Source organism: Pelodiscus sinensis, chromosome 2 (genome assembly GCF_049634645.1).
Source record: "Pelodiscus sinensis isolate JC-2024 chromosome 2, ASM4963464v1, whole genome shotgun sequence".
Taxonomy (NCBI): Eukaryota; Metazoa; Chordata; order Testudines; family Trionychidae; genus Pelodiscus; species Pelodiscus sinensis.
In genome coordinates this window covers 182,097,046-182,112,132 of record NC_134712.1, presented here as the reverse complement: position 1 = coordinate 182,112,132, position 15,087 = coordinate 182,097,046, and the positions used below count along the sequence as shown (strand labels likewise).

Genomic DNA, 15,087 nt, shown 5'->3' with positions numbered 1-15,087 from the left:
GAAGGATAATAGAGCTAACAAGTTCTAACCAGTGCGATGGGTATGCCATTATACAGTTATGACCCAAACATGGGCGCCTCACAGGGATTGTATCATGGAGGGCAGAATTCAACCCCTAGGTATGTGATTCACATGCAGATCATTTCTTGAATGAAAGCCATTTTATAATTATTGCCAATAAAACCTCAATCTGGACTGACAAAGAGAAATTTCTCTTATTGCAATTCGGGCTTAAAAGAAGCATTGTCTAGAGCACAAGCTTGGGCATGAAGATTTTTTATGGCAGCTTTGTCACTGGTTTGTTGTGTAACCTTGAGCCATTTACTTATTCTTTCAGCTTCAGTTTTCCCCCCTCTCGTCTATAAAATAAAGACTCTAATGCTTATCTCAAAGGGGCACTGCGAGACTTGAATTAGCTAGCACTTCCCTGTAAAGCATTTTGAGATTGCCATGGGGATGCATAGAAACACACAGCATTATTTTTTCAAAGAACATTTTAGTTTATTTTTTCTGTTTCCCTTAAAAACACACACACACACACACCCCTTACCTTCAGTCCTGGAGAAAGGACCTCTTTGTGCTTGATCTGAACAAGGGTAACAGCAATCACAACAACTATGCTTAAAAGCAGAAATACCAAAGCAATTATGGTTGGAGTTTTGGAGAGCACCTTGAAACCTAAATAGAAAAGAGAAAATTCATGTAAAGGAGTGCAGGGATCATCACTAAGTCAAAGGGTTACACCCTGCAGCCCCTTCTTCGGCAAAAATTCCAGTAATATCAGTTTTGCCTAAGTATGAGCTGCAGGATTTGCCACTAGAAGAGTCTCTATTCCTCTCAGGGCCTTGCTGAAAGATGAATTTTGCCACCATTAATCTAGCCCTGTAACAAACTCTAACTGCAGTTGGTGAGTATCACATACTGCACTATCTAAAACAATTCAGAGACAAGTTAAGCATTGTATAGCAGACATTTTCTAACTAGGTGCTGATGTGTCAGCGAAACACAAGGTAGGTTATATACATGTAATACAGAAAGTATTATTGTGTGGTGCCCAAAGTATGCTGGATACTAACACATGAGTAAGACAAGGTCTCTGCCCTGAACAGTTTATGAACCAAACCTAAGTGTATATGTACAAACTAAGCTTAAAGTTAAGTGTAGCTGTTTTGTGCATGAAAGGCAATGCTCTCTCCAGGCTCCACTGGAAATGTTCACTAGGGAGTTCAAGGAGAAGGATTTGTACTGGTTTTTCATTTTAATTTCTACTAACCCTTTAACTCTGCATGCAGAGGTGGCCCTTGCTGGGCAGATCTCACCTCACTGCCCTCACGCATTTCAGTGCCATGAGACAGCAACCTCACCCTTCCCCTGTGAAAGACTATAGGATGAGGTGTGGAGAAAGTAGGCTGGAATGGAGTGGGCAGGCTGTGAACAGGGCTAAGGGTGGTAAGAAAGCTGCGCTGTGATCTAGGGAGGAAAGCTGGAAGGGTTAACTTCTCCCAGGATCCCACAGTGCAAGCTTCCCACACTGCCTAAGCTTCACACTGACCCCCCAAAATCAATCATTCCCGAGACTATATCCTCCCACTGCATTCATTACAAAATAAATACACACTTGTCTTAACAATGAAGACCAAGAATTAAAACTTTGGGAAATGTGTGTGATAGTTTTCTTTTTCCCCCTTGAAAACACTTTGACATAAGCAGCAGGTGCAGCCCATCGTGTATGTTACATCATGCAAGCCGAAAGGGGCTCTGCTCAAAAGAAAGAGCTTAGAAGTTTATTATAGTACAAATGTCAGAAGCACTGTGCACCGATACCATCCAGGTCCTGCTCTTTGAATTAAGTGGGACCGCTCACACGAGTAAAACAACCAGGATTTTGGCTGCAAAGGCTACACAAGGACATCGGCCTGGCTACAGAAGTGTTAGCAGGGCCAGACTGGTGATTCTGAAGGTGCAGTAGCTCTAAAATCTTCTGGTGTGACATGATAAATGGGGAAATGGCAGAGATAGAGCCCTACAACTGTGTGGATATCCACTTTATATTCACAAGTATCTGCATACTAATTTTGCATCTGTGCACGGCTCTAGGCAGAGGGTTAAAGGATACTTAGAGGTCAAAGGGGTCCATGGAAGACAAGAATGTAGGGGAATATTGCAGCTGTGGGAAATTGAAATGGAATGTGAGAAGGGCATATTATAACTCTGAATTTCCAATATTTGTACGTTTTCCTATGTCCATGTTCTGACTGCCAGTGATTTCGCAATAGAAACTTCTTTAGGACTCTGTTGTGCCCTGTAGGCCCAGCCAGGCACTGGGAGCAGCACCATCCCAGGGAGGGCACACCTGTCATTTCAAGTCTTCAGAAAATACAGTCAACTCCTGTATTATGCAGGGTTAACTGCCACACCACAGTGTGGAGCGTGGCCAAGAGCACAGTACTGTCTCTTCACACCCCCTTGGGGACAATATGCACAGTGGCGGTACCTACGTGGTAGCCTCATCTCAAAAAAGATATAGTGGCATTGGAGTAGGCTCAGAAAAGGGCAAAAAAATTATTAGGGGTTTAGGTCCCATATGAAGGAGAAATTAAGAAGACTTGGACTTTTCAGCTTAGATAAAAGGAGACTAAGGGGGGATATAATAGAGGTCTATAAAATCATGACTGGCGTGGAAAATGTAAATAAAGAAAAGTTATTTACTTATTCCCACAATATAAAAACTAGGGGTCACCAAATTAAATTAATAGGCGGCAGGTTTAAACCAAACAAAGGGAAGTTTTTCTTCACTCAGTGCACAGTCAACCCGTGGAACTCCTTGCCAGAGGATGTGATGAAGACTAGGACTTCAACAGGGTTCAAAAAAGAGCTAGATAGATTCATGGAGGTTAGGTCCATCAATGGCTATTAGCCAGGATGGGTAGGAATGGTGTCCCTGGCCTCTGTCTGGAAATGGGTGACAGGAGTGGAATCATGTGATGATTACCTGTTGTGTTTCCCTCTGGGGCATCTCGTATTGGCCACTATTGGCAGACAGGGTTCTGGGTTAGATGGACGTATGGTCTGACCCAGTCTGGCTGTTCTTATGTTCTATGGGGAACAGTCCCTGTAAGCCCCCTGAGTGCAGGGACAGCATTGTTACAAGCCCCACACAGTACATGCAAATGATGGAAAAGTTTCCTTACTCACTATACCCAAACCAAGCACTCACTCAGAGGCATGTCAATGAATTGAGACTAACATTTTCAATATCTTGTGCACTCATAAGTTCTCAAGTTTCTTTATACTGAAACTCTTAACGACCTTAATATGTTAAAGGTCAGCCTCTCACTTCAGTTAATTTTCATTACCACTAATCATAATGAGATTTCTGCATGAAAATCATTAAGCTACTACTAATCACAATAATAGTGGATTTCCTGACTGTACCATATGTTGCTTTATTGTCTTGAGGGAAATTGTGAAATTCAGGAAAATGAGTATTGTATGGGAAACGTGAGCGTGATAGGACAAAACTCTAGTTTTATATCAGAAATATCTGTAGTTACCTAGAGGTCAGTCCCTTTTTAGAACCTATGCTTAATGGTCATTAACGTTATGGAAATTATTCACATACATTGGTTTGAAAACAGACTTCATGCAAGATTGAAAAGCCAGTTCTAACAATCCATCTGGGAACAATAGCTATTGGGGGATAAGACATAACACATTCTTCTCCATGCAGAATTTATAATTTTGTAGCTTTCTGTGATCATAGGATAGCGTACAACTGACAGTTATACAGAGCTAGATTTCTAATACATATCTTTTCCACGAGGAGTAACAGTAGTTCAGAATAGGAAGCCTAATCCGAACTACCTAGTTCGTGCCACGTGTAGCCGCGGGCACGGAGTCCAAACTAGCGGACATTTAAAAATGGTGGCGCCCGGCAATATGCAAATGAAGCCCGGGAATTTCAAATCCAGGGCTTCATTTGCAACTCTGGTTGCCTACATTAACCACCCTAGTTCGAACTAGGGTGCTAGTGTAGACATACCCTTATAGAATGGAAGGGACTAAGTCATTATGAAAGAGTAAATGATCAAGACAAATTAATCAATATTTGTACAGAACTTTGAAGGTGTCAAGCCCTATTAAAGTGCAAATCAGTATTATTATTATTACTTCAGAGCACCTACTAAAATTATGAAATATTGTTGTTCTGCTATAGCCTTTTTAGCAGGGAGCAATGCACTCTAATGCCTATATATTTCAGGAAACCATACATTTCTATGTGCCAAACCCTGGTTCTTTTGAAGTCAATTGTAAAAATGTCATTGACTTTACCGCAAGGTTCCCTCTACGCTGCGTGGCAGCACAGCCCCGCAGCTGCTTCACGAATCTCGCCCAGGGTTTAAGGGATGCCCTGCACAGAGTTGCTGGGCTGGGGGTGGGGCATTTCTCCCTCACTTACAGCGGCAGCTCCCTGCTGAGGACAGAGCATTGAGCCAGTTGGTTCATTAAGCAGCTGTGGGGTCATGCCGTTGTGCAGCTTAGAGGGAACCTTGCTTTACTGGTACCAGGATTTGACCTAAAAGGACTTCACTTTTCTCCTTGAAGAGATTTGTGAAGAGTATTATGCAAATTAACATCATCTGTCACATTCCTCTTTTAATCTAGTGTCACTCCCAGGTAAGACAATTTCCTTAGAACGTAATTTATAAATCTAGGCCTTTTGCCTTCCTGTTTTTCCCTTTGATTTTTTCATAACCTCTGTTCCTTGTTTCCTGCTCCCCCTCCTTTTTTTTCTTCCCCCTTCTCCCCTATTTATTTTGGGTCTGCACATCCTAACTCAACACTCCGGTCATCTGAAGAAGTGGGCTGTGCCCACGAAAGCTCATGATACCATCTATGTGTTTTGTTAGTCTATAAAGTGCTACCAGACCAGTTTTTGTTTTTTAAGTTTATCCTGTACAGACTAACTCGGTTACCCCCTGGATGCCCTCATGAAGTTAGCTACATCTTTTTTAATTACATTAGCTGAACTGTGCAAGAGCCTAGAAGACTTCATGTCAGTGGAACAGAAGCACAAGGACATACTTTTCTCACAGTTACACTCAGGCAACCCCCGATCCCAATTAGTCAGACACACACAGTGAGAGAACAAAATTCATCCCAAGTATTTAAGTTGCAGGAGGGGTTAACTTGGCCTGTTGACTTCCACAACACTGCATAAATGTAAGTGAGAGCAGATTTTGGCTCATTCTAGCTAACTTGGTGGATTTTAGGCAAAGAACCAACAACATTATTTAAAAAGATGTTGATGAAATATTAAAGTGCCGTTGCTCTTCATTACTAAAAACAACAACATTCTGGCACAAGTTATAAAATAAATACAGGCGACTTTCAGTCCCTATTAAATTAAATTAAATTAAATACAATGGACCACACAGGAATACATTGGAAGGAAAGAACATTTTCCCCTTTCATATAGCTTATTGTACATAAAAAGAATCACTTTCTGCAAAGGAAAAATGACTCTAACCTCTCCATGACACTGAAATATAAAAGTTAAATATACATCTATATGTGTGTGTATGTGTGTATGTGTACACATATTATGAAATGAATCTCATCTTAATAACTGACTTGAAACAGCTATGCCAACCTATTTTAAGTACTAACCTGTTTGCTGACAGGGCTGGCGGGAAAGTACTGTAAACATCTTTTTTCCAATCTGTACAATGGGAGAAATAGACATATTTTTAACATTAAAAAAATAATAACTTGTGGTCTCAACTTGAAAGTGTTGCCACAAAATGCAGGGATGGGACTACCTATAACCTTACAATATAGAATTTTTAAATTCCTTAGCTTTTGTTTGCAAAACCATGTATAGGCCCCTGTATTCCAATTGGGGGGGAGGGGAGGGACAGCAGGCAGAAAGAAAATAGTTTCAAGGGTGGGGAGTCCATCCACAATGTACTAAAATTTGTGGCTGAATCTCAAGACCTTCTCCTGACCCACCCATCCCTAATACACAGCATTACTAGCTAGAACCTTATTAGGAAAGGTTCAAGTGTATAGGCCATGTAAAACAAACAGCAAAAAAGTGTGCAGGTGTCATTCCACAAAAAGAGAAGAAGCTGCAAAAACGTCCAAACATATGAGCACCCCCCCCCCCCCCACACACACACACCCTTGATTCTGCAAGCATATCGCCAGCTGTGATCACAGAACACAATAAGGAGCTTTCCTAACTATGTGCCTGTGTCTGAAAGGATACTCATAGCATCATTCCCCAAGATCTTAAATGGAGCTTTTAAAAAATAACCTACCTAGCAGAAGCTTTCTGACATGGTTCCCCTCTCCTTGGCCTTTGCTCTGCCTCAATCCCCGTTCTCCAGCTCCTGTCTACACATATGTCACCTGACACATCCTACCACTAGCTTGTGTGTGTACACACAGGTGCGCGCTACCCCTAGCTGTGTGTACACACACACACGCAGGCTACCACTACCGTATGTGTGTACACACCAATACACACACACACTCTACCTTATGTGTGTACACACACAAACACTACCGCTAGCTTATGAGTGTACACACACACACACACACACACTCTCTCCCACTAGCTTATGGGAGTACACACACACTTACCGCTGGCGATGTGGCACGGGCGGGCTGCTGCACAGCTCCGGCTGGCTCCTTGCTGACCGTGCCCGGGAGGGACGGGACCCAGCCCGACTCGCAGCGCGGGGCAGAGGCTGGCAGGCGGGGAGGCGCGCAAGCAGCTCGGCGCGGCTGGGAGGCGGCCGGCTGCGCTATAAAGCCCGGGGCACCGGCTGGCCCCTCCCCTGCCTCCTGCGGAGCTGCCGCCGCCGGGAGCCTCGCGCGCTCCCCTCCCCGGCGCAGGGCAGAGCAGGGAGCGGGGCCGGTGCCCGGCTCCCACCCGCCCCGCTCGGCTCACCTGAGCCCGGCCCCGTGGAGGCGGGAAGCTCCCGCCCGCCGCAGCATCCCGCGCCGGGGCTGGGCGCGCAGCGAGCCGGGCTAATTGAAACTCGGGGCAAACCCGCGTCACCCGGCCGGCCGGGGAACCCTCTCCCGCCCTCTGCGGGCTGGCTCCCACCGCCGCCCGCTAATCCCGCCCTGGCAGCGCGCGGCGGGGCGGCGCCCGGCTCCTCATGCCCGCGGAACAAGGGGCTCTCTTCAGCCACCCCCCCGAGCCCCCTGTCAGCCCCAACCCCGCTCCCCTCCAGAGCCCAGCCACAGAGGGACTGGGAGGCTCCCACGCCCTGGGATGTGATTGCTAGTTGCTAAAACTGGTTTGAGGGATGCCAGGCCTGTTGTGCCAGTCCAACCGCACCGAGAGCGAAGCGCTCCAGGCCCGCCAGTGACTCGGCAAGTCCTGCAGCCCGGCCAAAACAGGATGGGAGGGAGAAAACAACCCCTCCTGCCCAGCCACTGGGGCAGTGGTAGGGAGAGGAGGGGTTTCTCCTGTCTGACGGCTCCACGGGTTCGCTCATGCCACTTTTCAAGCCCTGCACAGGAAATAGGGTCCTAACTTCTTTGCTTCTTCCCCAAGCCTGCTCAGGCCCCTTCAGCACCATGCCCTGCTTTCCCAGGGATCCTTCAGTTTCCCACCTCTCAGCTCCTCAGCCCATTTTGGCCTTCCTCAGCCTATAGCCCTTCTGCTCCTCTTCAGTTCCTCCCTCAGCTGCTCTCTCCCTGGGGCTTTTCTTCCACTTGACCATCCTAGCCATCTTCCACCTGTAGCGTGGAGCTTCATCTGGCACTTTCCATCCATTCTGCCCTTCCTCCAATCTTCCCGTCACCACCTGACTACCGGACCACCTCCCACTATAGCCAGCCAGGCCCATTGACCTAGGAGGGGGAAGGAGGCAACTGTCCCAATGCCCAAAGGGGTCTTGGGGCCCCGTCCCTTTAATTTGCTGTCGGAGCCCAGCATGGCACACTGAAGACCCCTAGGTGGTCTGTCCAGACAGTGCTGAGGGAGAGGGAATGGTGTGGTCTGGGTGGCACTGTGGACCAGCTGTCCCCCCTTCCTCCCAAAACCCCACCCCTTCCAGAAGCATTGAGCCACCGTCCTCCCACCTTGCCCAATGGAACAACACATCTGTTGGCTCACGTGTACCCAACCCTTCTGTCATCTCCTGGCTGCTGCTCCACTCCTATTCACTTCCCTCTATCCCTCTTTCTAGTTGCCACTTCGGCACCCCTTTCTCCTGGTCCAATTGCCCTCTGTTTAATGCATCCAATCCCATTGGCTTCATAGAATTTGTTCCTGTGAAGAAGAATTTTACCCATACACTTATTTAAAGCTACAGATTAACTGATTTTGCTGACAACTAAGGAAAAGTGAACGTGCTTGGGCTGTAGTTATCTCGTGTAAACATTTGCAATGAAAAACCAGTGCACTGTCTTTGCAGCTTCACAGGCACAAAGTGCTATGATCAGTTGCTAAACTATAGATATGAAAACGACATAAGCAAAATAATTATTGTGTGCAAATTAACTCAATGTGGTTATTACAACACAGGTACACCAGGTAATTGTATTATACTCCCTCACACATACAGGACAGGATCATCATTAAGGCTTTGATTATGTCATGAAGTCATGGAATCTGTGACTTCTTGACCTCCATGGCATTTTTTGACCCTCGGCTGGGGCTGTCAGCAGGCAGCCCTGTGCTGCATTTCTCTGCCCCTGCTGGCAGCAGGCCCTCAGCAGCTCCTTAATTCTGGGCACCCCACAGGTGGCAGCTCTGAGCCACCACAGGTGGCGGAGGACGCCTAACAACTCCAGCCACTGTAGGTGAGAAGAGGACTCTCTATGGACTGCGGGGCTCCCTGCAGCTGCTCAGCAATGGCGGGTAAGGAGGGAACCCCACAGTCAGAGCTGTCCTGTCCATAGGCTGGTTCGGAGCGGCCACCCTGGCCCCGTGATGTGAGGAGGCCTCGCAGTGGCCACTTCAATCATCCTATGGATGGGTATGGCATGGGGAAATAGCAGGGCTCACCTACCTTCCTGTATTCAGTGGGGTGGCAAGAGCTGGCTTGGCCCAGCAGCCTGCTCTGCTCTGCCCCACCACTGTCTCACAGCCAGCTGCACTTAGTTTCTCCATGGCAGCAGGAAGCAGAAAGCATCTCCGCCAGGGCACTCTGCTTCCCACCACCGCAGAGAGGTGAAGCACAGCAGGCCGTGAGGGCGGCGGGGCACAGTGGAACTCAGCAGGCAGCCAGGCCGCTCTGGCTCTCACGGCCTGGGGAATGTGGAGGGGAGGGAGGTGACCCCTGCTGTCACCCCGCACCTGGCCTCTAGTAATCTCCAGGCTTGGGGGAGGGCCAAGGAGGTGGAGCAAGGGTGGAAAGGGGAATGTCAGGGACAGAGCAGGGGCTTAAGGGAAGGAGTAAAGCGGGAGTGGGGAGAGGTGGAGCAGAAGCAGGGCCAGCAGGGGGGTTTCCCTATGTCTGGAGCACTGGGGGGATTGCCTATGCCTCCCTCGGGACAGCCCTCCTGTGGTAAGGAGTTCCACAGGTTGACTATGTGCTGTATGAAGAAGAACTTTCGCTTATTAGTATTAAACCTGATGCCCATCAATTTCATTTGGTGTCCTCTAGTCCTTCTATTATGGGAACTAATGAAGAACTTTTCTTTATTCACCCTCTCCACACCACTCATGATTTTATAGACCTCTATCATATCCCCCTCAGCCTCCTCTTTTCTAAGCTGAAAAGTCCCAGTCTCTTTAGCCTCTCTTCATATGGGACCTGTTCCAAACCCCTAATCATTTTAGTTGCCCTTTTCTGCACCCTTTCCAAGGCCAAAATATCTTTTTTGAGGTGAGGAGACCACATCTGTACATAGTACTGAAGATATGGCTTACCATAGTTTTATACTTCCCTTCCTCCTTCTTCCCCTGGCTTCCCCCTTCCAGCTCCCTCCTCCCAGGTTTCCCCTTCCCCTCTCCCACCCTCTCTCTTCCCCTTTCCCACCTCCTTTTCCCAGTCTCCCTAGAGGTTAATCAACCCCCCTCCCCTCGGTTTTGTTAAATAAAGAGAGTTTCTATTTTTGAACACACGTGTCCTTTATTTTTTACATCAGGAAGGGGGGCTAGGGAGGGGTAAGTGGAAGGAGGTGAGGGAGGAATGGGGCACGAGCCCCCAATGGGGAGTACTGGGGTGGCTCTGCGGGCTCCTCAGGGTGGAAGCCCTCCTGCAGGGCCTCCTGGATCCTGACAGCCCCCCAATTGATCCCCCCGGATGGCAGCCTGCGGCAAGTGCAGCCAGGCTGATGGCCGAGTGCTGTGATGTGCCGAGTGTGGGCACTCAGGGCACTCCAAGACAGGACTGCTTTGCTGTCCCTCATCGAGGTAGACAAGCAAGTGGGGAACCCTAAGAACTGTCTGTCCAGGGTGGGGGTAGGGTCCCTTTAAGCACAGCCTTCAGCTAGCCTGAGGCAGCAGCTCCACACTCTAAGTCCTAACCTGATGCCCTGCCAGCACTGGTTCTGGCCAGCCTTAACTTCAGTTCAGGTCCACTCAATGTGGATATGCTATTTCGAATTAGCAAAACGCTAATTTGAATTAGTTTTTAGGTCTGGATGCACTAATTCAAATTAGCTTAGTTCGAATTAACTAAATCGAATTAAGTTAGTTTGAATTAGTGCTGTAGTGTAGACATACCCTAAGCTAGTAAAGAAGAGAGGATAGACATTCATAGAGTACAGGTAGGAACTGAAACAATCAAACTTTCACTTGCTTGAGCATCTGAGGAAGTGCGCTGTAGCTCACGAAAGCTTATGCGCCAATATCCGGCCTAATCAATGTTTTTGTCTTTAAAGTGCCACCAGACTCCTTGTTGTTTTTATGTATATGTATGAAATCTAGTGCCTGAGGTTAAATGAAGATATTAGTAAAACAGGCATCACAGAAAGTTGGTGGAATAACGATAATCAATGGAACATGGTCAGGGCTGCTGACAGGGCAGGCAAAGGAGTCAGCTACCCTGGGGCCTCGGGTTCCCAGACACCGCTGCTACTGCTGCAATAGCAGCTGGAGCTCTGGGGTCTTTAAATTGCTGATGAAGCCCCAGACATTGTGGTCCAAGCAGCATAGAAGGGCTGGTTTAGACAAGCTAGCCCCCAACTCCACCCTCCCCCTTCTGCCCACGGTCCTGGCCCTTCCAAGAGGGCCCAGATTCAGTTCCCCCTCTTTCCCAGGGGCCCAGCATTTCTGTTCTTGGCTCTGGACATGGCAAATACATGGGTACAAAATATATGGGAATGACAGAGTAGGTCATGTTGGTGAGGGAATGGCACTATATGTAAAAGAAATGAGAATCCATGATAGTAAAAATCTTAAATGAATCAAACAGAACCATAAAATTGCTATGGATAGAAATTCCATACTTGAATAATAAGAGTTCAGTTGTAGGAATATACTAATGACCACCTGGCCAGGATGGTGACAATGACTGTGAAATGCTCAGGGAGATGAGAGAGGCTACAAAAGCAACAACAAAATCAATAATAATGGGGATGTTAACTATCACCAAGTTGTCTGGTCATTTCAGAACACAACACAGAGATAAAATTTCTAGACACCATAGAAAAATGGAACTAGCTTGGGAAAAGCTAGTCCTGGAACCCACAACAGAATAGGCAATTCTTAATTTAGCACTTATTTAGGGAAAAGAGGAATGACTTTTTTCTTGTGGATATAAGTGTCTCCATGATGGTTTTTCCTGCTAGGAGCATTTTGAACGAAACAGTGTAGAGTAGAGTGGGATTTTAAAAGTCCTTTAAAGAATGCACCACTTTCCTTCCTTACCCTTGGAAAAAACCTTTAAAAATGACTTTAAATAACCCAAAGAACAACTCTTCAAAGGAGACTTGACTGGCTTATGGCTACTGCTCCATTTCTGAAGTATTGTTGAAACTAAGTTATATGGAGTAGCAATCAACTGGACCAAGTGTAGCAACCAAGTGTGTAAATCAGGATAGAAAAAAAAGACTGGTGCCCAAATATAATTCTTGTCCTTATCAAGCTGCGCATCCTAAGCACCTATTTACTTTTCAGTCTGAGAGGAAAATTCTCTCTTTCAGAGCAAATTATATAGGCCATTTGGGAGGTGATGACCCAGAGCCCTGGCAGGCAAGAGCCACTAGGATCAGCTATTTCTTTATCATTCAAATGGATTTGGGGTCATGGCTGATACCCCAGCTACCATGTAAAATGCTTCCCCGTGACCATTTGCAGAATTTTGCAAAATTTTTAAATATTGTGTACAGAATTTTAATTTTTGGTTTTGAATGCCCTCAGGAATATAGGGTGCTGGGTAGTTGTGTGTTGGGGGGGGTATAAGAGAGGCACTGGGCAGTGGGTGGGAGGTCTCGAGGCATCGGAATTTGTGGTGGAGATCCCTGGGTGCGGGGCCAGTGGGCATGAGGGATGCTGGGTATAAGGGGGTGGAGGGTACTGGTCAAGCAGGTGGTGTGACAGGCATGCTGACAGCACAGCACTGGAAAGTGCAGGAGTTAGAGGTGAAGGTAACAAAATACAGGTATTGGGGCTCAAGGGTCATAGTGTAGGGTTAGGGTGCAGGGGTTAGTGCCAAAAGGGGTGTCAGATTGCGATACAGAGGTTGGGGAGCCCATAGGAGCCAAGGGAAATGGAGGGACATGATGCTCAAGCGGTGCAGGGGTGCAAAAATACAAGTTCGCCTAAGCCAGCCCTGCAGTCAATGACTTTTTATATTACTTTGTTTATTATGTACACTGAAATGTAGTACAATATTTATATTCCAACAGGTTTATTTTATAATTATATGCTAAAAATGAGAAACCTGCAGGTACACAAGATAAATCAGACTTCTGCAAGGGGTGCAATAATCTGGAAAGGTTGAGAACTATTGTGTAAGTGGGCAAAAAAGAAAGCCACCATGTCTAAATGGCAAAGTTAAAGAGATAAAGAGACAACTCCCTGGTCTACACTAGGAAGTTATTTTGAAAGGAGTGTTATTTCAAAATCCTCCTTATTTCAAAACAACAAGGGGAGCATCTACACTACCAAGACCATTATTTCAAAATAATGGGCTGATTATTTCAAAACAAAAACTCCTGCTTTCCATAAGGAATAATGCTTATTTTGAAATAGTTATTTCAAAATAGCGTTAGTGTGGATGCTCCACTGCTGCTACTCTGAAATAACTGCTCCCCAGAGTCAAAGTAATTAATTACTCTCCAGTGCTTCCTGGGGCTCTAAATTGAGGCAGCACATCCACATTAAGGGTGCATCTATACTGCACCATAACTCAAAATAAGATACATAATTTGAACTATGCAAATTACTTATCTTATTTTGATGTTATTTTGAAATTGCTTATTTTGTCATTTGGTGCTGTCTACTCAGCACCAAATTTCAAAATAAAACACTATTCTGAAATGTCCCTTATTCCTCATAGAATGAGGTTTACAGGGACATTGGAATAGCAATCTCTAAATAACGGGCTTGCTGTGAAGACATGGGCAATGCTATTTTGGGATACTCCAGTAGATGTACCCAAAGGGAGTGTACATGTAGTGTAGATGTACCCAAAGGGAGCTTGCCTCAGACTAATTTCGAGGCTTTCCTGTAATATGGACATGCTATTTCAAAATAGTTATTTTGGGAGTTTTCAAAATAAGTTATTTAGAAATAATTTCCTAGCGTAGACATGCTCAAAAAGGCATCTTTTAAAAACTGGAAGTCAAACCACACTGGGGACAAGAAAGGAGCATAAACTCTGGCAAGTGAATTTTAAATGTATAATTAGGTTGACCAAAGAATTTGAAGAGCAACTTGCAAAAGACACAAAAACGAACAGCAAAATATGTGTGAAGTACAGCAGAAGCAGGAAACCTGTCAGTCACTGCAGCCACTGAGACTATGTCTACACTACAGAGATTTTTCGAAAAAACTCATGAGCTACATCTACATTGGCACCCCTTTCCGGAAAAGGGATGCTAATGAGACGAGTCGGAATTGCAAATCTGCGGGGGGTTTAAATATCCCTGGCGGCATTTGCATTTACATGGCTGCCGCTTTTTTCCGGCTTGGGGATAAGCCAGAGTAAAGCACCAGTCTAGACGCGATTCTCCGGAAAATAAGCCCTTTTCCGGAGATTTCTTATTCAAGTAGGAATAAGAAATCCTCCGGAGTAATGAGTAATGAGTAATGCTGTTCAACTTGTTCACAAACAATTTGAAAAAAGGGGGTAAACTGTGAAGTGCAGTGGGGCCACTGGGAAACATGGGGGGGGGCTGTCTCCACAGACAGAAGGGGTAGGGATGGGGCTAGTCTCCCCCCAGTCAGGAGTCCCCGGTCCCTTGGAATAAATCACCACAACCCAAGGCAGTTGCATGAAGTGAGGGCTTCAGCTGGTAGGGATTTAAACATACAAAAGCTGACCTCAAAGAATTACAAAGGGATCTCATAAAACTGGGTGACTGGGCACCACAGTGGAAGATTAATTCAATAGTGGTAAATGCAAAATAAGGCCTAATGGAAAAAACCCAAAACATCTATAAAAAATAGGTTCTAAATTAACTTTTATCACTCAAGAAAGCCACTGTTGATCATTCTGTGAAAACTTCTACTCAGCGTGAATCAGCTACAACCGTCCTGGGGTCCAGCAACACGAAAAGGTCCAGAACTCCCACCCCATCATCGGTGTGCCTGGTTCTGTGCATATGTAACCTCTTTCTCCGTGATTCTCTCTTTTGGGGCAATACAGGTGTGCAATTCTACTATGCATGTCTAAGCAGAGAGCTGAGGGGGTATTTTCTAAATATGCAGGATGACAACACCACACATTTTAACATTCTGTATAACAGTGGAAGAACTGGGATGCTGCATTTAAATGGCATAGTATTGTACTATATTAGCATTCTGGAGACTTGGTATTCGGCAAATTGTAGACACAGGGATCTACAAAGCTGCTCACCGTACCAGGTCATAAGGATCATTGTTCCAATAATATAATTCTGAAAAATGAGAATTATAGTTTTAAAAATAGGAATAGTCATAGCACATGA

At 45.9% G+C, this 15,087-nt stretch overlaps 1 protein-coding gene across 2 annotated transcripts in view; it reads right to left on the bottom strand.

Moving 5' to 3' along the window:
- Positions 1–15,087, bottom strand: part of ENTPD3 (ectonucleoside triphosphate diphosphohydrolase 3) — an 88,598-nt gene that overhangs the window by 31,787 nt on the left and 41,724 nt on the right. Inside the window, exons 1-3 of one of the 2 annotated variants that reach the window (XM_006125573.4) lie at positions 6,649–7,187; positions 5,671–5,722; positions 551–678 (exon numbers count right to left, since the gene is read on the bottom strand). In XM_006125573.4, coding sequence (XP_006125635.2) covers positions 551–678; positions 5,671–5,710 — 168 coding nt within the window. In that variant the 5' untranslated portion in view covers positions 5,711–5,722; positions 6,649–7,187. Of the gene's footprint in view, positions 1–550; positions 679–5,670; positions 5,723–6,648; positions 7,188–15,087 lie in introns of those variants that run through there. The other variant, XM_075921953.1, reaches the window with a different exon arrangement.